General features: G+C 38.3%; 1 protein-coding gene across 1 annotated transcript in view; it reads left to right on the top strand.

The window, feature by feature from the left end:
* Positions 1 to 26,370, top strand: part of CSNK1G1 (casein kinase 1 gamma 1) — a 141,267-nt gene that overhangs the window by 29,056 nt on the left and 85,841 nt on the right. Inside the window, 1 exon segment of the mRNA NM_001038146.2 lies at positions 17,650 to 18,037. Coding sequence (NP_001033235.1) covers positions 17,860 to 18,037 — 178 coding nt within the window. The 5' untranslated portion in view covers positions 17,650 to 17,859.

Genomic DNA, 26,370 nt, shown 5'->3' on the forward strand with positions numbered 1-26,370 from the left:
TCTTTCTGCAGTTATTTCTCCACTGATCTCCAGTAGCATATTGGGCACCTACCGACCTGGGGAGTTCATGTTTCAGTGTCCTATCTTTTTGCCTTTTCATACTTTTCATGGGGTCCTCAAGGCAAGAATACTGAAGTGGTTTGTCATTCCCTTCTTCAGTGGACCACGTTTTGTCATTAATTACCTATTTTATACCCAGTAGTGCATATATATCAATCCAGATCTTCCAATTTATCTCATCCCATTTTCCCATCTTGGTGTCCATACGTCTGTGTCTCTATTTCTGCTTTGCAAATGGGTTCATCTTATGCTTTTCTAGATTCTGCATATGTGCATTAATGTACAATATTTGTTTTTCTATTTCTGACTCATTTCACTCTGTGTGACAGTGTCTAGGTCCAATCGTGTCTCTGCAAATGCACACAATTTCATTCTTTTTTATGGCTGAATAATGCTCCATTGTCTCTATGTACCACATCTTCTTTGTCCATTCCTCTGTTGATGGACATTTAGGTTGCTTCCATGTCCTGGCTGTTGTAAGTAGTGCTGCAGTGAGCATAGGGGTGCATGTATCTTTTGGAATTACAGTTTTCTCCAGGTATATGCCCAGGAGTGGGATTGCTGGATCATGTACATGGTAGTTCTATTTTTAGTTTCTTAAGGAACCTCTGTATTCACCATAGTGGTTGTACCAGTTTACATTTCCCACCAACAGTGTAGGATTCTCTTTCCTCCATACGCTCTTCAGCAAAATTTATTGTTTATAGATTTTTTGATGATGGCCATTCTGACTGGCGTCAGGTGATATAAAAATATAAATGTCTTTAATAAACCTAAGTCCCTTTTAAATATAAATGTCACTTCCCTACTTTAAATGCTTAAATGGCTTCTCATTTGATAAATGGTGGCTTATCAGCAACCTATAAATCCTGAATAGTGGACTCCTGCCTCCTCTTCCCTTGTAATCCCCTGCCTTGTTGGTCGTCTTCTACCAAGAGTCTCTACAGGGTTTTTCTCTTTCTGGAGGCTCTGATCCCAGCTCTTGACATAGTTGGCTTCTTCTCATCCTTGAGGACAGTATTTAAATGTAGCTTCTATTAAAGGCCTTGATCACCCTCTTTCTAAAACTCTCCCTTTGCCTTCCCCATTATCTTCAGCAGGTCTTTGCAGCATGACGCAAATTTGCAGTTTTTTTTATGTGATTGTTTGTGATGCCCACTGTAGACTGTAAACTCTGTGAGCACTAGAACTGTGTATATGGTGAGTTCACTGTTACATCCCTAGTGACTATCCTAGTTTTAGGCACATAGGAGACAGTTAGTAAATGTTTGGTTGAATTAAGAACTCCACTTTGAAGAAAAAAGAACTCCACTTTGAGTAAATACATGTGCTTGTACTTTCCTTTTTGACGCCAAGAAATTATGCAGACTCCTTCAGTAATTGCTGTAATTCTTTTTGTTTCTTTTATTAGAAATAGTGTTTTAAAACACATATCTGTGTATCTTTTTTGGGGGGGGATAGGGCATTCTGCAAGGCTTGTGAGATCTTAGTTCCCCCAAGCAGGGCCCAGGTCCCAGTAGTGACAGTGCTGAGCCCTGGCCACTGGATCCCAGGGAATTTTTTTATCTTTAAGGACTTCATTTTTTAAGAGTAATTTTAGATTCATGGTAAAATTAAGAGGAAGGTACAGAGACTTCCCATATACCCTCTGCTCCTACATATGCATAGCCTCCCCCATTATCAGTATCCTCCATCAGAGTGGTACTGTTGTTAACGATCGATGAACCAACACTGACACATCATAATTATCTAAGTCCTGTACTTTAAGCTTCTGGCGTATTTCAAACTAGTTTATTTTTCCCTCCCCCTGCTGGAAGCACAGGGAGATTTTTTTGGTGTTGTACATTATGTGACTTTGGACATAAAGTCCATATAGTAATGTCCAGCATGTTCATAATTTGGACATGTGTAATGACACGTATCCACTATTATAGTATCATACAGAGTAGTCTCACCACCTAAAATCATCTAGGCTGCACTTGTACACCCACTTCCCTTCCCGTGGTAACTGCTGATCTTTTTTACTGTCTCTATAGTTTTGCCTTTTCCAGAATGTCATATAGTTGGAATCATACAGTATATAGCATTTTCAGATTAGCTTCTTTCACTTACTAATGCGCATTTAAATTTCTACTTTCTTTCTGTAGCTTGATAGCTCATTTCTTTTTAATGTTGAATAATATTCTGGATATTTGGGCTTTCTGATAGCTCAGCTGGTAAAGAATCTGCCTGCAATGCAGGAGACCCCAGTTTGATTCCTGGGTCGAGAAGATCTGCTGGAGAAGGGATAGGCTACCCTCTCCAGTATTCTTGGGCTTCCTTGGCAGCTCATATGGTAAAGAATCCTCCTGCAATGTGGGATAACTGGGTTCGATCCCTGGGTTGGGAGGATCCCCTGGAGAAGGGAAAGGCTACCCATTCCTATATTCTGGCCTGAAGAATTCCATGGACTGTATAGTCCATGGGATCGCCAAGAGTCAGACACGACTGAGCGACTTTGACTTCACTTCATTTCAATATTCCGGAATATTGAAGTGAATAGTTTATCTATTCACTTGAATAGTTGAATAGTTTATCTATTCAACTTCCGAAGGACATTAGAGCTCTTAGCTTGTTTATAATAGTTGTTTTAAATTCCTGGTCTGGTAATTCCATCATTCTTGCCATCTCTTGTTCTATTAGTTGCTCTGTCTCTTCATATTGCATTTTTTGCCTTTTAGTATGCCTTGTAATTTTTTCTTGATAGCCAGATATGATATACCTGGTAAAAGGAATTGCTGTAAATAGGCCTTTCATAATAAAATGGCAAGGTATAAGGGGAGGGGAAGATCAGTCTTTCAGTGAGCCTGTTTCTCTGAACTGTGAGTTTCATGTGTGTCTCACTTCGGTGGAACAGAATGGCTAGAGTCGTTTGGGGTTGGGCATTTCCCTTCCATCATATGGAAGGCTAGAGAGAGCTGGAGTTGAATAGTTGTCTTTTCCCAGGTCAGTTGGGCTCTGACAAATAATACCCGAGGAAGTTAGGCTGTGATTAACTATTTTCTCCAGAGGGCAGGCATCCTTAAAAAACAGAATCCTCTGGTATATTTAAAAATAGTTCACTTTTCCATTCCCCGACTGAAAGCTCAAGGGGTTTTTTTTTTTTTTTTTCTCTAATATTTGCTGTGGGAACCTGGTCGAGGTCCTGGAGGCAAATCTCACAAAATTGTGGGGTCCCTCCTGTGACCTGGAACCTTTAACTCTTAGAGCTATTTACACTGAGCATCCAGAAATTCGTCAGTTACAGTTCAGGTTTTCCTTCCCTGGCACTGGTTCCTGCCACATACCCTCTACTCCAGTAAGCTGTGACTCCCTGTTTTCACTTGTCCTTCTCCAATCTGGGCATCAGTGGTTCAGCCTATACTCTTCCCTCTTTTATGGATCTGAGAGCTGTTGATTTTTCAGTTCCTAGAGTTTTTACCTGTTAGAGTGGTGACTTCTAAGCTCTTTACATACAGAACTGAAAACTGTAAATTCCTTGTACATACTTCTCTCCTTTCCTTTTCTTTCCCTCTTTTCTTTTTTTTTTTTTTTTCTGTAAGAACAATTTAAATCTTTCTGTCCTATAGTAAAAGATATGGTAAGTTTCAGGTATGTCCCTTTTTCGTGGGAGAAAGTGAATCAAATGGAGGAAAGTAAATTGGTGTTGGGGCTGAAAATAAATTTGCAGATTTCTGACTTTGGTCTTCTACTTCACCAACTGTGTGTCTGTGTAAAACAGGCTGTTTTTGCATGGCTTAGAAAAATATATAGGAACTAAATAGTGATAATGCCAGAGAAACATTCAGGTGAGACCACTTGGTGTCTTGGTTGTTAGATTTTATTTTCTGATGCTGTCTTATGACTTTTAAGGTGCGTAAAAATTTGGGTAATACTTTGCTAATGATTAGTGCCTTTTCTACAGTTAACACATTGTATATAACTAAGCAGGATATAGTCATCATGGTACTTGGAATTATTATGTTTTTCTTTCTCTTGAGAATGATGGCAGGAATTATGATCTCTTAGATCAACCTGTTAAATCTGTTCTTCGGTTGAAAACCAAGATTGAGAACTCCTTTATTATATATTCCTTTATTCATTGAATATTTGAGAACCTACTATGCCAGGCCCTATGAATAAAATGGTGAATGAGAGTTCCTATCTTCACAGAATAATATACCGGTGAACAAACAGTTACAGTGCACAGTGGTTAATGCTATTTGGGGATGCTAAAAGAGTCTATACAAGAAGCGAAGTCACTCTGTCATGTCCGACTCTTTGCGACCCTGTGGACTGTAGCCCACCAGTCTCCTCTGTCCATGGGATTCTCCAGGCAAGAATACTGGAGTGGGTTGCCATTTCCTTCTCCAGGGGATCTTCCCAACCCAGAGATCAAACTTGGGTCTCCTGCATTGCAGGCAGACGCTTTATCCTCTGAGCCACCAGGGAAGCCCCCCCACCCGCGCCAACAACAGATCCCCAATTTGCCCTAAACTCTATCCCCTAAAAGGGAAAAAACCAACTCTTTTTCTAATGGTCTGTAAGAGGGGCCCAAACCCAGAATTGAGTCAAAGGAAAAGTTTTCCAGAGAAAGGTACATTTAAAGTAAAAGCTAAAGAGGAGCAAGTGTTAACGAACTAAGGAGCAGAGATAAAAGGGGATCCAGGCCAAGGGCCCTTTGGTGAAAATGAAGTGAGTTTGGTATTCATTAGCATGTAACATAAGGGAGTGATTTAACTGAAATGAAGCTGTAGAGGTGAGCATGTCCCAGGTCAGGAAGGACTGTAAGCCCCCACTGAGCCACCTGAGAAGCATTTTTTAAGGGCATTGGGAAGCTCTTGAAGGCCTTCAAGTTGGAGGATGACATGATTAGACTTGCATTTAGAAAGTTCCCTCTGGCTACAGTGCTACACAAATTGGTTTGGAGAGAGAGGTAAGGGGGTTGAGGGGAGAAACCTGAAAGCAAGATCAGTTGAGAGATTGTTTCATTCCTGTGGGAGAATGGTTTCCTTCCAGAGTGATACTAATGAAGACTAAGGAAAGCTTAGAGATTTGAGCGTTATTTAAGAGCTAAAATTCCTCTGTGTCTTGTTTAGGTCACTGGGTAGATGGTTAATACAGTATTCATTGAAGAAAGAACCCAAGAGAAGAAAGTAGGTTTGACATTTTCTTGGGGAGGAGAGGGATGGTGGGAGAAGTGGGAACCAAGAGAAGATGAGCTTAATTTGGACTATTGAAATTGAGGTGTCTGCATTTTCTATGGTGAGATAGAAAAATATACCCCTGAGTATATACATCTCAAACACAGGAGAAGGGTGTTAGCTGGAAATACAAATTAAGATTCATCAGCATGTAAATGAACATGTAGGAGTGCTTTGAACAATAACTGCAGTACTTTGAAACAGTGTCTTTTGTATAATGGACACTTATTAAATATTTTTTGAATGAATATGTGACTAAATGCCGTGGGAGTGGTTTTGAGTGAGAAAAGAGGTAGGCTTGCCCCAGTATTGGGAGGAAATGAAACAATTAGGGACAGGCTGAGTAAGAAGGAGCAGTGAGAGATAGGAGGAAAACCTGGGAGAACCCAAAGGAGGAAAAACAGCGTGAACCCAAAGGGGAAATAATATTTTAAGAAAGACCAAAAGGCTGTCAGGGTCAGGAGAATAAGATTACGAAAACATAATTCTTGGATTTTTCCTCAAGGATGTGATTTACCTGGGTGAGGAGAAGGAGGTCAATGGTTTGGAGGGATGGGATTAAAAACCTTATTGCAGTGAGTTCAGGAATGAGGAAACAGAAACATCTAGTGAGGACAGGTCTTCAGTTTGGTTGTGAAGGGCCTGTGGGGAGAGACAGAATGGCTGCCAGACAGGAAATAGTGATCAAGGGATGGGTGTTAGAGCTTGTGTTTTTAATGGTAAGGTTGTGAACATGTTTAATGCTCATTATAGGAAGTCAGCAGAGAAGGATAAAGTTAAGAGGAGAGAGCAATAACACAGTAAAGTTTGTAGAAGTGATTTGACTTGGGCAGGAGGGCCACCTCTCTTGTATGAGACAGGAAGGTTTGGTGTTAGAAAATCAAGGGAATTTTCATCATAGGACTTTTTGTTTCTGTGAAATAGCAAGATATAAGTTTAAATAACTAAAGTAGTACGTGCTTATTTAAAATTATCTAGCATGCAGAGATGTAAAATAGAAATTTAAAATTTCATTCTTTGCTCTTTAATTGTGTTCCTCAGAGATTAACTGGTTTCAGTTTCTAATGTATCCTATCAGATTTCTTTCTAAATACACACAAACTGTATTCACATGAAAGATTACAAAAGGATTTTAACTTTTTTTTAAAAAGTGGGGTCATACTATACATATGATTGTGCAACAGACCTTTTTTCCCCCTATCATACTGTATTTGGTTTTCTTTCCAAACCGAGCACATAATAAATCTACCTTTTTTTCTTTTCAGTAGCTTATACTATTCCATATATGGAGATACTGTTTTTTTTAACCATTCTAATCATGGGAATTTAAGTTGACTCTAGTTTCTTGATATTAAAAATAATACTCAGTGGATGTCCTTAACAGTATAGTATGGTCAAATCATATTCAGGGTTTTAATGTATTCAATTGCATCTGTATAAATCCCTGGTTTATTAGTTTATTCAGTGGGTTATAATGCGTTACAGTGATTTTTTTTTTTAAAGATTTCTTTCTTTCTTTTTGGCTGTGTTGGGTCTTTGCTGCTGCGTGCGGGCTTTTCTCTAGGTGTGGCGAGTGCGGGCTACTCTTCGTTGTGGTGCCCGGCTTCTCGTTGTGGTGGCTTCTCTTGTTGCTGAGCGCAGACCTAGGGTGCACGGGTTTCAGTTGTTGCAGTGCATGTGCTCGGTAGTTGTGGCCCGAGGGCTCTAGAGCGCTGGCTCAGTGGTTGTAGCAAATGGGCTTAGCTGCCTTGCGGCTTGTGGGATCATCCCAGAGTAGGAATTGAACCCACGGCACATGGACTTACTTTCTCCTCAGCATGTGAAGTCTTAGTTCCCTGACCAGGGATTGAATCCATGTCCCTTGCACTGCAAAGCAGATTCTTAACCACTAGCCCATCAGGGAAGTCCTGATACGGATATTGACTTCTCCGGTGATCCAGTGGTTAAGACTCTGCACTCCCAATGCAGGGGGCCAGGGTTTGATCCTTGGTCAGGGAACTAGATCCCACATGCAGCAACTACCTGATGCAGCCAAATAAATAAATTGGGGGCTTCCCAGGTGGCTCAGATGGTTAAAGAATCTGCCTGCAATGCAGGAGACCCAGGTTCAATCCTTGGGTCAGGAACATCCCCTGGAGAAGGGAATGACAACCCACTCCAGTATACTTGTCTGGAAAATCCCATGGACAGAGGCACTTGGTGGGCTACAGTCCATGGGGTCACAGCGAGTCAGACATGACTGAGTGACTAACAGTTTTTTCACTTTCCCCTGCATTGGCAGGAAGATTCTTAACCACTGGACCATTAGGGAGGCCTGAGTGTGATTTATTTTGGTGTTTATGTTTGGCCACTGTGAATCCCTGTGTGTCCCTTGTGTCCTTTTGACACGTCCCCATCATTCATTGATCACTTCCTTACCTCAATTTTCTAGGCTCGTCTTGTACTCTACTGCCTTAGCTCTGGAATGAGCCATTTCTGAGGAGCTCTGGATCCTTGAGAATGGTTTTAAAACCAAAATCTGGGTGCCAAATGTTCTCATGCTATTGAGTGTTGTTCCTCTCAGGCCCTGGTAGTGGATAGAGCTCATAATTATTTTATTCTGTGTTTGTTTGTCAAGTATATGTATGTATGGGGCTTTCCTGGTGACTCAGTGGTAAAGAATCTGCCTGTAATGCAGTCAACCTGGGTTTGATCTCTCGGTCAGGAAGATCCCCTGGAGAAGGAAATGGCAACCCATTCCAGTATTCTTGCCTGGGAAATCCCATGGACAGAGGAGCCTGGTGAGCTACAGTCCATGGGTCGCAAATGAGTCAGACAGAACTTAGCGACTAAACAATAACATACATATATATGTATATATAATATCATGAGTTTACATTGATACTTCCAATGCCAGTTCAATACTACCCAGTTCATTCTAGTTTTTTCCCTTTCCATTTTTGTAATTCTTTACTCATACAGTGAAAAACCTGTCATTGTTCAATATGTTTACTTATTTGATCAATCTGCCTGTGTGTGACTGATCTCCCATAGCCACCTCCACTCAACTCCTCACTTCACTTGGATTCTGCCACTCCATGCCAGACTGCCTCTTCCACATAGATGAAGATGGCTTCACCTTGCCTGTGCTCCAGCGTGCCATGCTGGGTGAGGACCTAGGACTTCCATGCTGGGCTCCTCACCACTTTCAGGGTCTTACACTCTGTACGGGGTCCCTTGTTCCTTTCCCACTCCGTGGACCTGCTCATTTTACATTTTGAGTTACGTGTAAGGAAATACACAGATCTTGAGTGAACTCTTAGATTGAGTTTTGATAAGTGTAACTGTGGATATTCAATGGCCAAGAAAGTTTCTTAGTGTCCCCTTGCATTTAATTTCTACTTTGCCTTCAAAGAGGAGAGAATTGTTATTGAACTTTATATTTTGAGTAACACGTGTGTCTCAATGTAGCTTTAAAATGTGTCTTCCAAATTAAAAAAAAATTGTTTTAATTGTGGTGGGAAAAACACATAACACAGATGTATGCTCTTAACTATTTTTAAGTGTATAGTTCAGTAGTGTTAACTATATTCACATTGCTGTGGAACACATCCTCTCTTTTTCATCTTGCAGAACTGAAGCTCTGTATCCATCAAACAACAACTCTCGTTTAGCCCTTCACTACTTTCTGTTTCTGTAATTTTGACAACTCTAGATATCTCTATATGGTGGAATCATGCCATATTTGTCCTCGTATATTGTGTGTGTGTGTGTGTGTGTGTGTGTGTGTGTATTTAAAAGAGTGATTTGGCTATTCTCAGTCATTTTCTTTTCCATAAACACTTTTTAATCAACTTGTTAATATGTATAAACATTGCATAGTGATTTTTATATGGATTGCATTAAATCTGTCAGTTTGGGGAAAATTAACATCACAACTATCGATATATTGAGCCTTCCAATCTGTAAACACAGTGTTTATTCAGATCCTTATTTCTGTAGTATTTTATAATTTTGAATATAAATTGTGTACATTGTATAAAATATGTTCATAAGTACTTTGAGTTTTCTTGATGCTATTTTAGATGGAATTATTATTATTTTAAAGACTATATTTTTATAGATTTTTAGGCACAATTTTAGGTTTACATAAAAATTGAACAGAAAATACAGAGAATTTCTGTATACTCCCTCACAATACCCCCTTCCCATTTTTCCTATTTAGTAAGTATTTTTCCCTTGCATTAGTGTTACACATACAACTTTTATACCTGATTAGTCAATATGGATTTATTTTTATTAACTAAAATCAATAGTGCGTTAGGGTCCAGTCCTGTGTTGTGTGTTACATGGGTTTTGACAACCACATAATGACATGTGTCTATCATTACAATATCATACAAATACAAATATTGCACTGAAAATCCCCTGTGGTTCAGCTGTTCATCCTTCCACGCCACTAATCCTTGACAACTACTGATATATTTTTTTACAATCTCAATAGTTTTTCCTTTTTCAGAATGTCATATAGTTGGAATATATGTATTCTTTTCAGATTGGCTTCCTTCACTTAGCAGTATGCATTTAAGTTTCCTCTATGTCCTTTCGTGGCTTGATACCTCATTTCTTTTTATCACTGAATAATATTCCATTGCATAGTTATACCACAGTCTACTTATCCACTCACCCCAGAATTCACTGCAGAGATAGAAGACAGAAATACCTGTTTGCCAAGTTTCTAATTCACCACACATCTAGGGACAGACCACAGTGTTCCATAGAGACTTGAGAGGCTGGCAGGTATCACTTTTCCACATTCTCCTTCTGGTCTGCTCTGTGTCACTGTTGTCTCTCTGTTATGAGTTGTACACTCATCTTTTGTCCTGGATCTTGTGGCTGCATTTTAGGGGATGCACCCCTGTTTTCGTTTGCATTCATGGGTCCCACAGGACTGTAACAAAGAAACAGTTCTTACCTAACTATCTGCTAACTAGCTCTGAGGGAGCTGACTAAAAAGCCCAGTCCCTAGTGTCTCCCTGAAAGATCTACCTACATACTTTAAAAGCTGCTGTGGATGGTCCAGCTTCTGGTCAGCCTGCATCTAGGTGCTGACTGAGATCCCCTCTTCGGGACACTGGCAGATCTCGGCACAACCTCAACCAAGAAGACTGAAATTATATTAAGCATCTTTTCTGACCGCAGTGGTGTGAAATTAGAAGTCAATTGCAAGAAGCCAATTGGATAATTCAGAAATATCTTGAGATTAAACAACATGCTACTAAACAAGGAGAAATCAAAAGAGAAATCAGCATATGTTAATATTAAAAGGTCTAGCCAGAGCAATTAGGCAAGAAAAACAAATAAAAGGCTGCTGCTGCTTTTTTCTCTTTTTCTGGCTGTGCTGCACAACTTATAGGATCTCAGTTCCCTGATCAGGGATTGAACCTGGGCCACAGCAGTGAAAGCCCAGATCCTAACCACTAGACTGCCAGGGAAATCTCAAAGGCTTCCCAATTGGAAAGGAAGAAGTAAAACTGTCACTGTTTGCAAGTGACACAGTACTACATGTAGAAAACCTTAAAGATGCCACCAGAAGACTGTCAGAACTAATTGACAAATTCAGTAAAGTTGCAGGATACATACAAAATTAGTATACAAAAGTCTATTGGGTTTCAATGTTGAACTATCTGAGGAATTTTTAAAATCCCATCTGTGAGTACATCAAATAGGAAAAGGAGTACGTCAAGGTTGTATATTGTCACCTTGCTTATTTAACTTATATGCAGAGTACATCATGAGAAATGCTGGGCTGAATGAAGCACAGCTGGAATCAAGATTCCTGGGAGAAATATTAATAACCTCAGATATGTAGAGGATACCATGTATGGATATGAGAGTTGGACTATGAAGAAAGCTGAGCACCAAAGAATTGATGCTTTTGAATGTGGTGTTGGAGAAGACTCTTGAGAGTCCCTTGGACTGCAAGGAGATCCAACCAGTCCATCCTAAAGGAAATAAGTCCTGAATGTTCATTGGAAGGACTGATGTTGAAGCTGAAACTCCAGTACTTTGGCCACCTGATGTGAAGAGCTGACTCATTGGAAAAGACCCTGATGATGGGAAAGATTGAGGGCAGGAGGAGAAGGGGATGACAGGATGAGATGGTCGGATGGCATCCCCAACTCAATGGATATGAGTTTGGGTAGGCTCCAGGAGTTGGTGATGCACAGGGAGGCTTGGCAGGCTGCAGTTCATGGGGTCGCAAAGAGTCAGACATGACTGAGCGACTGAACTGATACTGATGAATACATGAAAATAATAAATACTACCTAGGAATGAATTTAATCAGTGAAGTGAAAGATCTGTACATCGAAAGCTATAAGACATTGAAAGAAATTGAGACACATACAAATAAATGGAAAGATATTTTGTACTCATGAATTGGAAGAATTAATATTGTTAAATTGTTCATACTATGTGATTCCATGCAATCCTTATCAAAATTCCAATGATATTTTTCATAGAAAGAAAAAAGTCAATCCCAAAGTTTGTATGGAACACAAAAGATGCCAAAGAGCTAAAGCAATCTTGAGAAGGAACAATAAAACTGGAGGTATCACATTTCCTGACTTCAAATTATAATACAGAATTTATAGTGATCAAAACGGTATGGTGGTATTGGTATAAAATCAGACACATAGCTCAAAGACACAGGATAGAGATCCCAGAGGTAAACCTACGTATATATGGCCAATTAATTTCCAACAAGGGAGCCAAGAATATATGATGGAAACAGGATAGTCTTTTCAATAAGTGGTAGTGGGAAAACTGGAGCCCTGTCTTAAACCATACACAAAAGCCCAAAATGGATTATAGACTTGAGGGACTTCCCTAGCAGTCCAGTGGTTAAGAGTCCACATTTCCAGTGCAGGGGACACAGGTCGGGTCCCTGGTAGGGGAGATAAGATCCACATGCCATGCAGCACGGCCAAAGGATTTTTAAAAAATAGATTACAGATTTGATAAGATCTGAAACCATTAAACTCCTAAAATAAAACATAGTGCATAAGCACCTTAACATTTTTCTTAGCAGTGATTTTTCTTAGATTTGACACCTAAAGCAAATGCCACAAAAGCAAAAATAAACAAGCCGGATTATATCAAACTAAACAGCTTTTGCACAACAAAGAGATCCATCAATAAAATGAAGAGTCGGCACTTCCCTGGTGGTCCAGTGGTTTACTATCTACCTTCCAATGCTGGGGATGCAGGTTTGTTTTTTCATCAGGGAACTAAGATCCCACATGCCATGGGGCACCTAAGCCCGCTTGTTTCAAATACTGAACCCACATGCCACAACTACAGAGCCTGTCTGCTCTGGATCCCTCATGCCACAACTAAGACTCAACACAGCCAAAAATAAACAAACATTTTTTAGAAAATGAAGAGTCAACCTATAGAATGGGAGAAAATATTTGCAAATCAAGTATCTGATAAGGGATTAATATCTAAAATACATTTTTTAAAAGCTCATACAACTCAGGGAAGAAAATCCAATTTTAAAATGGGCAGAGGAACTGAATAGACATTTTTTCAAAGGAAACATACAGATGGCCAGCATCATGTTGAAAAGGAGCTCAACATCACTAATCATTAGGAAGTGAAAGTGAAGTCACTCAGTTGTGTCCGACTCTTTGCGATCCCATTTACTGTAGTCTACCAGGCTTCTCTGTCCATGGGATTTTCCAGGCAAGAGTACTGGAGTGGGTTGCCATTTCCTTCTCCAGGGGATATTCCTGACCCAGGGATCAAACCTGGGTCTCCTGCATTGCAGGCAGACGCTTTACCCTCTGCGCCACTAGGGAAGCCCACTGAGATAATCATTAGGAAAAGGCAAGTCAAACCCATAATATGATATCACTTCATACCCATTATGGCTGTCTTCAGAAATATGAGAGATGTGTTGGCAAGACTGTGGAGAAAAGTGAACCTTTATGTGCTGTTGATGGTAATGTAAATGAGCGTAGCCACTGTGGTAAGCAGTATGAAGGTTCCACTGTTGGGTATAGGGCTTCTCTGGTAGCTCAGCTGGTAAAGATAAGGGAACGGCTACCCACTCCAGTATTCTGGCCTGGAGAATTCCATGGACTGTATAGTCCATGGGCTTGCAAAGAGTCCGACACGACTGAGCGACTTTCACTTTCTGTTTTGTATATATCCAATGGAAGGAAAATCGTTATCTTGAAGAGATACCTGCACCCCCATGTTCTTTGCAGCATTATTTACAATAACCAAGACATAGAAACAACCTATGTGCTTGTCAACAGATTAATGAATAACCACCTGCCTAACATACATACAGGGGCTTCCCAGATAGCTTGGTGGTAAAGAATCCACCTGCAGTGCAGGAGACGTCAGGAAGATCCCCTGGAGAAGGAAGTGGCAGTCCATTCCAGTATTCTTGCCTGGGAAATCTCATGGACAGAGGAGCCCTGTGGGCCACAGTCCATGGGGTCACAAAGGAGTCGGACATGACTTAGTGACTAAACAACAACAATAACACAGAGAGAGAGGAATATTATTCAGCCATAAAAATGAAATCTGTCATTTGCAACAGTATGGCATTACGCTCAATGAAATAAGTCAAACAGCTAAATACAAATACTGTGTGATCTTATCTGTGGAATCATAGAAAAGGAGAACAGACTGGTGTAGCCAGAGATGAGGGTAGGGGAAGGGGATTGCAAAATGCTGAAGGTTAAAAGATACAAGCTTTCAGTTACAAGATAAATAATTTCTGGGGTGGGTACAGCATGGGATCTGTGGTTAACAATACTGTGTTGTATATATCAAAGTTGCTAAGAGAATAGATTTTTTTAAATTCTCATTATAAGGAAAAAGTTGAATCTGTCTGGTGATGGATGCTAACTTCTTCTGATAATCATTTTGTAATACATTCCTGTGTCTGATCATGTTGTATAACTAATACTAATATTGTAAACTAATACTAATATGACTAATGTGTGTCAGTTGTATAGCAATAAAATTGGAAAACATAATTATCAGGTGGGACTAGATTGATCAGTAAGGGTTGGAATAGTAAGAATGGGAGAAGTTAATTATTGGAATTTGTGGAAAAAAGAAAAATTAATACCAGAACCAAGACACTTCTTTGAAAAAGATCTTCAGTGTTCTTCTTACTTGCTGCAAGTAATAAATTCTTCTCCCAGAAAAAAAAAAAAAATGAGAATCTGTAAACTTTGTTCTTCCCTTCAGTAATAGCACTCCCATAATGTATTTTGGTTAAATAAAAAGATTTTGATCATTCATTAGGTTAATTAAAGTGAGATTCTTATTGGTGTCCCTTAAGAAAAAAGTTAGAATGAGTATAAGCGTTTTGTTTTTACTTAAATTGTAGTATACTTTTTTAAATTGTCATATTATTTTTGATAGTTTTTTTTAAGCACACATGCAAGCACATTCACGTGTGCAGATATCATTTTTACTGAATGTTTACTGAATACTTTGGGTGTGAGATATATATATGGATAGATACATAATCGTTCAGTCATGTCCGACTCTTTGCGACCCCATGGACTGCAGCCTGCCAAGCTCCTCTGTCCTTGGGGATTCTCTAGGCAAAAGTACTGGAGTAGGTTGCCATGCCCTCCTCTAGGGGATCTTCCCAACCCAGACCAAGCCCAGGTCTCCCACATTGCAGGCAGATTCTTTACCATCTGAGCTACCAGGGAAACCCATATTGCCTTTGAAATTTATCCTGTGTTCTAAACATCGTATTAGGCTTTGATCTCATTCTTTGAGGAGCTTACAGTGGGAATTTCAGATTTGTTGCAGGCACTTTTTGTTGGCAACTTTCTACACAAGGGGAATTTTGCTGGGGGCTCTGCAAAGAATTTTCATCTTTACCAAAAAAAGAGATGCATGATGAGAAAATCTTGCTATTGCTCTTTCATTTCTGTTTTGGACACTGATATGGGAAGTGATACCTGATGCTGAAATTTGTAACCAGGAGGCTACAAGCATTAGGACCAAAGCCAGCTTGTATTAATGAAGAAACAGTAGAAGAGAGAGTATGGTCACTTTGGAGATTCTTTAAACATACCCTTACCATATTATCCAGCTACACTCATAAACAATTTCATCTGTAAGTTATATCAGGAGAGAGAGATTTAGAAGCTTAACAAAGTCCTGTCATGACTATCAACAAAGAATGTGTGAGTTTTGACTTTAAAATTTAAATATGTTCCTCATTTTTGATAATGCCAGTATATGAGAATCTAAAATAACAAGCTCTAAATCAGGGGAAAAAGTGAACACAAATGAAAAATACAAAGAGTAATAGACAAGGTAGTACAGTTTTCCAAATCTTACAAATGAGACTATTATACCAGTGGTAACTGATGAAGCTTTAGAGGATTAGTTCAATGGTCAAAAGTGTCTGGCCAGGCTAAAACACCCTTTACCTGTTCTCAGAAAAATGTATGATATAAGGGAAGAGTGTATATATAGCCTGACAGTTTTTCATATATAGACACATGACCACCTATTAAGATGGGACTGTTTAAATAAAACATCTTAAATTGTGTTTCTCTCTCTCTCTCTTTTTTTGGTCACATTGTAAGGATTGCGGGATCTTAGTTCCCCAACCAGGAATTGAACCCATGCCCTCGGCAGTGAAATCACCAAGCCTTAACAACTGGACCTCCAGGGAATTCCCCATTTCTCTTTCTTTACTCATCTTGTTTGAGGGACCTTGGGTAGACAACAGAAATAATTGAAGGCTATTAGATTAAGTTGTAATAAGAGAAAGTAATAAGAAATATAAATTCATTATGTTGTTCCGGTAGGAAGCCCAGTAATTGTTGACTTATTCTTACCACCTGCTTTTTTACCTCAACAGAATATATGTTATGAGAGTCATATCAATTCCTGAATTCCGGTAAATACATTTTAATGATTATTAACATTACAGAAGCATAAAGTCATTATGCAGTATTAATAATGGAAAGAAAAACAGAAAAGATGAAAATAAACAGTTTAATTACTATAATGAAGTAAATATTGTATTTGGGGATCATGTGCCCATTTGTAAATTCAGCTCACAGGTTTGTGCCCATTCCTGTACTAGGGAATTAATGGTCTCTGTAAGAAGCTTAGACCTACTTACTTTCTTGTATTACATGTAATAATAACCAAGCAGTTCTAATTCTCTTCTTCCTTGAAATTTTAGGGTAAGTCTTTAATGAAAGTGAAGTAAAAGCATGTGTTTAGTCTGTGATTGCTGTGACACGATATTCTGTGACAACAGAATATTCTTTTATTAAGGAAAATCACCTAGATTTTCAAAAATTAGTGTTGAAATTACCTCACTGTAAACTTTGTCTTGGGCTTAGTCCTGAATTGAGAAACTGGAGAGTTCTGAAATGGATGCGTTTTAAGGTTTTTTGTTTCTCAAATTTATTTTCACTTGGAGGTTGTGCAAAAGATCTACTTCAGATACTTTGTCATTTATACTCAGTCCACAATGAAAACTAGACCAAAAATTGAGCTTTCCAGAGATTTAGTGTTGGACTACTTTGTAGCCTAGGGTTTTGGAAAGGCCTTTATAGAAGTGGTGCTTCTGGAGGTGTTAGTTGCTTTTGGGCTCCCAGGTGGGTCAGTGGTAAAGAAACCATCTGCCTATGCAGGAGATGCAGGAGACATAGGTTGGATCCCTGGATTGAAATGATCCCTTGGAGGAGCAAATGGCAACCCAACTCTAGTATCTTGCTTGAAAAATTCCATGAACAGAGGAGCCTGCTGGGCTTCAGTCCATGAGGTCACAAAGAGTCAGACACAAGTGAGCAACTGAGCACGCTCATTCACATACTGTGTCAATCAGTAACTTGTTTTGGATTTTGTGATTGTTGTCAGTGCTTGATAAATGGTGGGGATGGAGGAGGGAGACAGTGGGTAGAGAGTAGGTTCATTTCTGATAGATTCTGTCCAAATTAAAAAGAAGACCTTTTAATCGCCCTCAGTTTATTTAATTTAGTGGAACCTCACCATAATTTTGTTAGCCAGTGATGAAAAAGCCAACAAGTAACTTTACTTTGAGTAATATGAACAACACCAGAAGAAAGCATTTTATGTTAAAGGGTCGGGTGTTCCCTTAATTGCCATGGTCTGTAGTGTACTGAGTGTGTTTTACCAGGTAAACTACTAGTCCAGATGGCTAAACTTTTGGAGGATATAAAACTAAAATCCATTTCAGGAAGCTATCCACTTTGCATAGTTTTGGATAGGATCCATTCTAGTTAATGGTAATGCTCTTAATTTGTTTTTTAAATACAACTTTTAACTGTATGCTTTTTTAATTTTTACCTAGGTTACACAATGTTCTCCTGTGCTTGAGATCTACAGACTACGTATCCTACAAGAACTGATCAATGGTTTTTCATCTCCTGGAAATAACATAAATATGGTGCCAAAAGAACTCTTTACCTTACTCTGACGACAGTTTATTCGGCCATACTTTTATATTGAAGAGACGTATACAGATTCAATTACTTGTGCGGAGACTCTGTCGTGTAGGATCATGGACCATCCTAGTAGGGAAAAGGATGAAAGACAACGGACAACAAAACCCATGGCACAAAGGAGAGAACATTGTTCCCGACCATCCGGCTCGACATCCTCTGGGGTCCTTATGGTGGGACCCAACTTCAGGGTTGGCAAGAAGATAGGGTGTGGGAACTTCGGAGAGCTCAGATTAGGTAAGAACTTGGTTCTTATTATTGGTTTGGACTAACAGCAACAGCAGAAGCTGTAATAAGCTTTAATGTGTTTCAAGACACGCAGTTTATAATTTTATAAGATGTTCTTATAATGAGGAACTGTTGTTAAAAGAACTGAAGAATTCATGAAGGTGACTATAGTCATTGTCAGGTGTTATTGGTATCCAAGGTTCATCCCTCTGTGTGTGATAGGATTTAATATTTTCCACCAGTGGTGAGATTTTATGATGGAGGGAGATCTGCATGCAGGTAACAGTAAAATAAAGATTCGGATTTGGTTGGTTAGAGAGATAGAGCCCTGTGTTCTATCTTTTTAGCAAACTCCCAGTTGATTGAGATGCTATTGGTCCTTGAGTCACATTTTGAGAAGGGTTATTAAGGCTTTATTTTAATTCAGACTCTGCCCCTAGTAAAGGAAGAGTAAATTCTTACTCAGTGATCCCATACTTACTCTGCAAGGAGATATATGAGTGTTTAGAGAGGTTTTCAACTGATACTGTGTTTACATTCCTTCCTGGAAGTTCCAGCATCAGGACTAAGCTAGAGCTCCAAGGAGAAACTTTGCAATTTTTCCAAGGAGAGAATTTTTTATTTTGAGTGTTAATTTATGTGTGAGATGATGAATAATGATAAAATCAACCAATTTGAAGATGTGAAATTGGGAAGAAGTTACATTGGTTATTTAGACACTTTTTATGACCTTCTCTAGGTGAATGCAGAAGAGAAAATGAAAGATTAATTTGTGATGTCATCAGCTTAGAGACTGTGACAGATCGTTTTTTAGGCTAAAATGTTTTATTTTTCATAGCTGTTGAGGCTGTATGTTATTACGAAGACCTATTGTAAGAGACTTTGCCCTCTGAGGGGACAGAGCATGGGAGCTTAAGATGATTTTTGTTGATTACCTCTGCTACTTCTGATGATTTTTCAAAAGAAGATTGAAAAAAATCTTCTCATCCCTCCATACAGAGATTCAACTGCACTAGCCAGAGATCACTGGGTGCAGAATTGAATTTAGGGATGCTGAGAATGAATTTATTTTTACCACTAGAAGACTAGCAGCCTGGAATTTTAAGACCTGACTAGGATAATGAAAGCCTTTTTATATTTAGTGATGTGTTCATGTTCGGGTTAGCAAAGCCAGCAGATGCTACTGAGAATAGGAGTAAGATGTGTAATTTCACACTGCTTGAGTTCCTATCAACTGTTGAGTTGCTTTAGCAGCTAGGTTTGTGAATATTCATTTATATAATGGATTGACTTTGCTCTAGCAACACAGTAGTACTTGAATTAAATAGATTTTAACATAAACATCCACAGAATTACTGCTGAGAGTCAGTTTATAATGTATATAAATTCATGCTTTGTCAAAACACCATAAATTGTTTAGTTTCTATAAGGATGAAGGAAAATTTTGGTCAGTGAAAACTGGAAATGTATTTTAGTTACTTGAGTCTGGATTTATATTGTATGTATGATCTTTATATTTACACAAAAATGGAAAAATATATTCAAGTTGAAGGATAAATTTGTAGCCTATGTATATTCTCAGACTGGTAAAGTGTTGTGTTTTATTTCCTGTAATGAAGCTAGGGTAATTATGATGGGTCTCATTTTGACTTGGCTTGTAGTCAGTAGAAAGAACTCATCTTTCTTTTCAAGTGGTTTTATTCTTGTGTGCCGATGAGGTTTTCATTCGCCCTGGGACCATTACTGTTAGGGCATTGTATCTGAGAATACTTTTTATTGACATAAACAAGAAAAGGAACGTTCAGAATCATTTGATGTCTTCCTGACAATAGGGTGTGCTCTATACTCCATTCCATTGCCCTCTTTCTGTGATATTAGTAAGTAGAGGACTGTGCAGATAACAGAAGGTGTAAACTGGAAAATTCTAAACTCAAGAAGGTGCAAATAGGCCTCCACCCAGAACCATTACAGGGCTATGCTTTCTTCTCCAAATTCATTTCTTTCTCTAGCTACACTGTCCCTTCTGTCCCTCAAATAATCAGTTGTGTTCGTGGTTCAGAGCTTTTACACCTACAGTTCCTTATGTCTGCAGAATTCTTTCTTCAGAATTTTGCTTAGCTGATGGCTTCTCACTCCTCAGGCCTCAGCTTTCATGTTACTGTCTCAGAGAAACATGCTGTGACTTCTTTCCACCTCCATTTAAAATAGTATGTTTTTCCCCAGCCACATTCTATCCCATCAGACTGCTTCACTTTATTCATCACATTGATCACTGTCCTAAGTTGTTTTATTAATCTATGTTTACCTGTTAATTGTCTCTCCTTATACTTGAATATAAGCCCCTCGGAGGGCAGGGGATTCTGTCTGTATTATTTGCTGCTGTTATTTGTGGCATGGATGAAAGACAGCCAGCTGAATAGGAAGCAGAGGGGCAGGAGCAACAGGAGCATCTTTGGGTTCCTGGTAGGAGGGGGTCATGGTGAGTGGTGGCCTTAACGTTTAGATAGACTCTTGGATTCCAGACAGAGAACCCTCCCCAAACAGGTGATGATCGGTGTATTTTGGTTCTCTGTAAATCTGTTTCCACCATATCATCCATTTAACAAACACTTCTTGAATATTTACCATCTTGCTAGTCTTTGGAAAAGATACGGAGGATAACAAGGTGTCCCCAGGAATCTCACAATCTGGAGGAAAAGATAAGTTAGGAGTATGGGATTAACATATACACACCACTATATATAAAATAATCAATAAGGATTTACTGTATAGAACAGTGAACTTTATTCAGTATCTTGAAATAACCTGTGAAAGAAAAGAATCTGAAAAAAGTGTATATATGTATGTATAACTGAATCACTTTGCTGTATACCTGAAACAAACATAATTTATAAATCAACTACAATTTAAAAAAAAGAATCTCACAGGCTAGTGGTAGAAAGAGAAAAACAAATCACAGCATAAAGTGATAAGTATTATAGTAGATTGTGTAATAACTGCACTGGCAGAGAAGGTTAATGAAGGTTTCCCAGAAGCATGTTATTTGATTGAGAGTAGGATAGGACTTCACTGGTGAACACAAGGAAGAAGGAGTCTCCACCAGCAGAGCGTGTAAACTCGACGTGCTGTGAAAGTGCTTAGCATAGTGTCAGAGCAGCAACAGTTACACATGCCTGGGCTGTGGGATGTGAAGTGAAAGAAAAGTAATAGATGAGGCTGTAAGATAGGTTGGGACCAGATTGTGAAGTGTTTGCGTGGTATTAAAGCATATGGACTTTATCCTGTAGGCAGTGGAGTAGAACCATCAAGGGCTTTATAAAACCAGACGTTATCTGGTTTGTATTCTAGAAAGATAATTCCCAGTATAAAATTAGATCAGATAGTAAAGAGGTTGTGGATTTTTGCTCTCATCGTAGTACTTGTCACTTTGAGTTATGTTCCTTCATCTCTCTGCTTCAAGATATGCTTGATGGTAGTGATTTGCTTTATTGATATTCTCCTATGTATTCATATTCTTAATTCCTTTTATGTGTATGACATATAATGGGTACCTAAGTAGTCCAGGTCAGAGGTGGCTGGGCCTGCCTTAGCTCTGAAAATGGCACTGAGATGCAGAGGAAGGGGTGAATTAGGGAGAGATTTTAGAAGTAGACTATAGGCAGGATTTGTTTGCCAGTTATATTAGGGGAAGGGGTCAAAGATGGCTGAGTCTGCGAGGTTGGGAAGACCAAGTGAATGAAGAAACCTTTACCAGAGATGGGAAACACAGGACCAGAGTAGGCTGTGGGGAAGGCAAATAGTTAGACTTGGTGAATATATTGACTTTGAGGAGTGTGCAGCACATAGGCACAAATATGACTGAGACATAGAAAAGTTTAGGCTTCAGATAGGGATTAAGAAATCATCACTATGTAGGTGTTAATGACATGCAATCATGAGTGGTGAGATGATGTGGAGCTTGTGTGAGTGGGAGAATGGGGTGCATTTAAGGGATGCTAGAAGAGGGAGAACCTCAAGAACAGAGAAGTTGAAAAGTCAAGAGAAGAGTTTCTAGAGGGTTGGAGCGTTAAGCACAGCCTTGTGCCCTATGGTCAAACAGAAGAAGCTAATTATTATAGCCTTTGGTCTTTTACTTCTGTTTATATATTTCTGATGACTCCTTTTTTCCTTCCTTTTCTTTTTTTTATGAATGTATGTATTTTGTAACCAGGAGAAAAAAAAAAAGCAATAAAAAGCAAAGCAAAAAATGTGCCTTTAAAGGCATAGTTTAAAAAAGAAACCTTGCTGTTGCCCCAGATTTTTTTTTAATTCTACTTAAAAGCATCTCCAAAGATAACCACTAATTGTGTTTAATTAATTTAATTTTCCAGAATTAAAAAATGTTTTTCAGGACATATTTTAGCAATGCAGTCAAACTGTGCTATAAATTTGTTTTTAATCACTTAATACAGCATGAACTTTTGTGTCAGCTTACAGATCATGCATTTTTAATGTCTGTAGTTAGTAATTTATTGGACTTCCCTGGTGGCTCAGATGGTAGAGAATTGCCTGCAATGCAGGAGACCCAGGTTCAATCCCTGGGTTGGGGAGATTCCCCTGGAGAAGGAAATGGCAACCCACTCCAGTATTCTTGCCTGGAGAATTCTGTTGGCAGAGGACCCTGACAGGTACAGTCCGTGGGATTGCAAAGAGCTGGACAATGACTGCCCGACTGACGCAGTCTACACAGTACAGTAGTTTATAAGCCGGTCTTAATATACAGATAAATTACTTCTATTTTTAAATTATAAATAATACTATACTAAACATCCTTATAGATGCTTGTGATAAATACATCTTTGTAGTCCAAACTTGGTCGATTATTTTCTTAGGATAAGTCCTGGAAATGTACTTTCTATGTCAGAAATACATACATATTTGTGATCTTGTTACATATTGTCAGTTTGCCCTCCAGAAAGATAATTTCCCTGATTTCCCTTAACTTTCTATGTGAGTGTGTATGTGTGAGTGAGTATGTGTATGTATTTGTTTCTCTACTTGAGAAACCTTGAACATTATTGAGAATCTTTTCATCTATGCTAGTTTGACAGGGGAAAATGGTATCTAGTTAAATCTGTATGTGTTCATGGGTGAAGGTAAACATTTACACATTTATTTATATCTCTTCTTTTAATCCTTTGTGGCCTTTGCGCATTTTTCAATGGAAAGATTGTTTCTGTGGAGTCTTACCTATGTATATTGCCTCAATAGAAAGGGGAATTTTGAAGATTTGAGAAAGGAAGATTGATGAAGGATGATTGTGTATAAAAGGTAGGAGGACATGAAGGAGTGGAAACAGATCTATAGGTTGTTTTTTTGTTCACTGTGAAACAATATGGAGAAATATTTTGTGGATATTTTTTTTTAAGTTTTGAGTCTTTTGCTGAATCAGGTCTGAAAAGAATCGTGTAAACATTTGTTAAAAATTACTGTATTCCTCTAGGACTTAGAAAATATATATCCCTGGTCTACAAATAACAGCCTTTTTTCCTTCTTAGTTGCAAAAATAAGTAGATAGGTGATTTCATATCCTAATAGGTATGTACCTGTGTTTATGGGAGACCCTTTAGACTAAACAGTCTGGCATATAAATGTTACTAATGATTTTTATACTGTCTTTGTGAAGTAGTATATTGTTAAAGAATGTTTTTTCTTACAAACAAGAAAATGGAGGCACAAAGAATTGACTTTTTTGTTCTCTTTCATCTTTTTCTGGTGAAATATGCAAAAGTACGTTAGAACAGAAGGATGTTTCTGTTTCTGACAGAGGTAAATTGTCCAAGGGTATCAGCTTTTCAGGTGACACACTCTTCCCTTCTAAAATAAGACACTTATTTCTGTGACTATAGAGTGTACATGACAACTTCTCTGCATATTGTTCTTTCCTTATCTGGATTACTTAACTATCACTAATGAACTTAAATTGAAATTTGTAACTTCAACTATTACCAGTCAGTTCTGTTTGTGGCAGTTGTGATCATACAGTTTACAGTTGCATATTATATAAAGCATTTGGTTTCATATTGCATCCCACAAAATCTTAATTTCCTACAAGAGAATGAGAAAGGAAAAGTAAGAGAGGAAAAAGTCTCTCTGTTACCGTTATATTGAGTTTTCAATAAGATTTTGTTTAAAAGGTATGGTTCTGTTGTGTTAAAATTTTTTTGAAAGCATTCATGTAAAAGAATATAGGCTTAAGCTAAAACAAGATTTTAAAATATTTCTTTTCTAGGTGAAAGTAAAATCATTGTAAAATCAAATGTTTAGTTTTATAGTCATAGTTTCTTAGGAAATCTTAGCATTTCGAACACATGAAACTCAACCTATATCAGCCCAGAATCAAGCCAGTCAGCAAAACAGAAAAACTGATACACAGTCGGCCCTCCATGTCTACAAGTCTCTCCTCCGTGGATTCCAGCAACCAGGGGTGGAAAATATTCTGGGGAAAAATGGTCCCGTGAAGTTCCAAAAAGCAAAATTTGAATTTGCCCTGTGCATGTGGAATTTTACATAGAATTTGCATTGTATTTACAACTATTTACATAGCATTAACATTGTACTATTGGAGAAGGCAGTGGCAACCCACTCCAGTGTTCTTGCCTGGAGAATCCCAGGGACGGGGGAGCCTGGTGGGCTGCCATCTCTGAGGTCTCACAGAGTCGGACACGATTGAAGCAACTTAGCAGCAGCAGCAGCAGCAACATTGTACTGGATGTAATAAGTAGTCTAGACATCTAGATCTAGTATACAGAGGACGTACCTAGGTGGTTATATGCAAATAATATATACCATTATAGATAAGGGCCTTGAGCATCACAGCTACAGATTTTAGTATCCATGAAGAACCAATTCCCCACAGGTAGTAAGGGGCGATTTTATTTGTGCTTTTACAACATTGTTTAAGTTTCCCTATAAATTTGCAAGTTTTTAGGGTCTCTGGGTACAACAAACTAAAAACAAGTTTTATTTATTTATTTATTTTAATTTTTGGCCACACTCTGCGGCATGTGGAATCCTAGTTCACCGATTAGGGATCGAACCAGCACTCCTGGCGTTGGAAGGCAGAGTCTTAACCACTGGAACACTAGTCCCCAAAACAAGTTTTAGAGTCTTGGTATTTTCTTCTTCAAGTGGTTTAAAGAGAGAGTCCTGGAGTCAGATTGCCTCTCCAAGTTTCTTTTTTTTCCTCCATAAGAATAAGGTAACAATAATATCTACTTACAGATTTGTTGTGGAGATAAAATTTAGATAATGTATATAATCACCTAAGACAGTGATTGATGCATAATGAGCACTTGGTTTGTATATATAGTACAAAACATTGCTTAAATTTTTGTTTTATTTTTTCAACTTATATGAAGAAAAATTTCAAATTTTTACAAAAACTAAAAAGGATATGGTAGTGAATATACATAATAATACTTAGATTTAGCAGTTGTTAATATTTGTCCCATGTGCTTCATCTCTTTGGAAATATCTGTGTGTGTACATTTGTGTATGTGTTATAGTAAGTTGTAAGTCTGACAAAATATTTTTCTCCCCCTCAAAGAATTATTTAGGTTCCTACTTCATAAGTATGTAACTAATTGTATCATTTGTTTTCCACAATATAACAGGCTCTGGGTTCATCCACCTCACTAGAACTGACTCGAATTTATTGCTTTTTTTGGCTGAATAATATTCCGTTGTATATGTGTACCATAGCTTCTCTATCAGTTCATCTGTCAGTGGACATCTAGGTTGCCTCCATATCCTGACTAATGTAAATATTGTTGCAATGAATATTGGAGTACATGTGTCTTTTGGAATAGTGATTTTCTCAGGGTATATGCCAGAAATGGGATTGCTGGGTCATATGGTAGTTTTACTTCTAGTTTTTTAAGAAATCTCCATACTCTTCTCCATAGTAGCTGTATCAGTTTACATGCCCACCAACAGTGCAAGAGGTTTCTCTTTTCTTCACATCCTCTCCAGCATTTATTGTTTGTAGATTTTTTTTTAATGATGGCCATTCTGACCGGTTTGAGATGATACCTCATTGTGGTTTTGATTTGTCTTTCTTTAATAATAAGAATGTTGACCAGTTTTTTATGTGTCTATTAACCATCGGTTTGTTTTCTTTGGGGAAATGTCTGTTTAGGCCTTCTGCCTATTTTTTGATTGAGTTGTTTGGTTTTTTGATATTGAGCTGCTTGTATATTTTGGAGATAATCTGGAGATATATGTTTTTTATAATATAATTTTAATGAAAATAACCATATATGGATTTTAAAAGCCTAGTCCCTACAGTTAAGCGTTTCAAC

This window comes from Bos taurus, chromosome 10 (genome assembly GCF_002263795.3).
Source record: "Bos taurus isolate L1 Dominette 01449 registration number 42190680 breed Hereford chromosome 10, ARS-UCD2.0, whole genome shotgun sequence".
Taxonomy (NCBI): Eukaryota; Metazoa; Chordata; class Mammalia; order Artiodactyla; family Bovidae; genus Bos; species Bos taurus.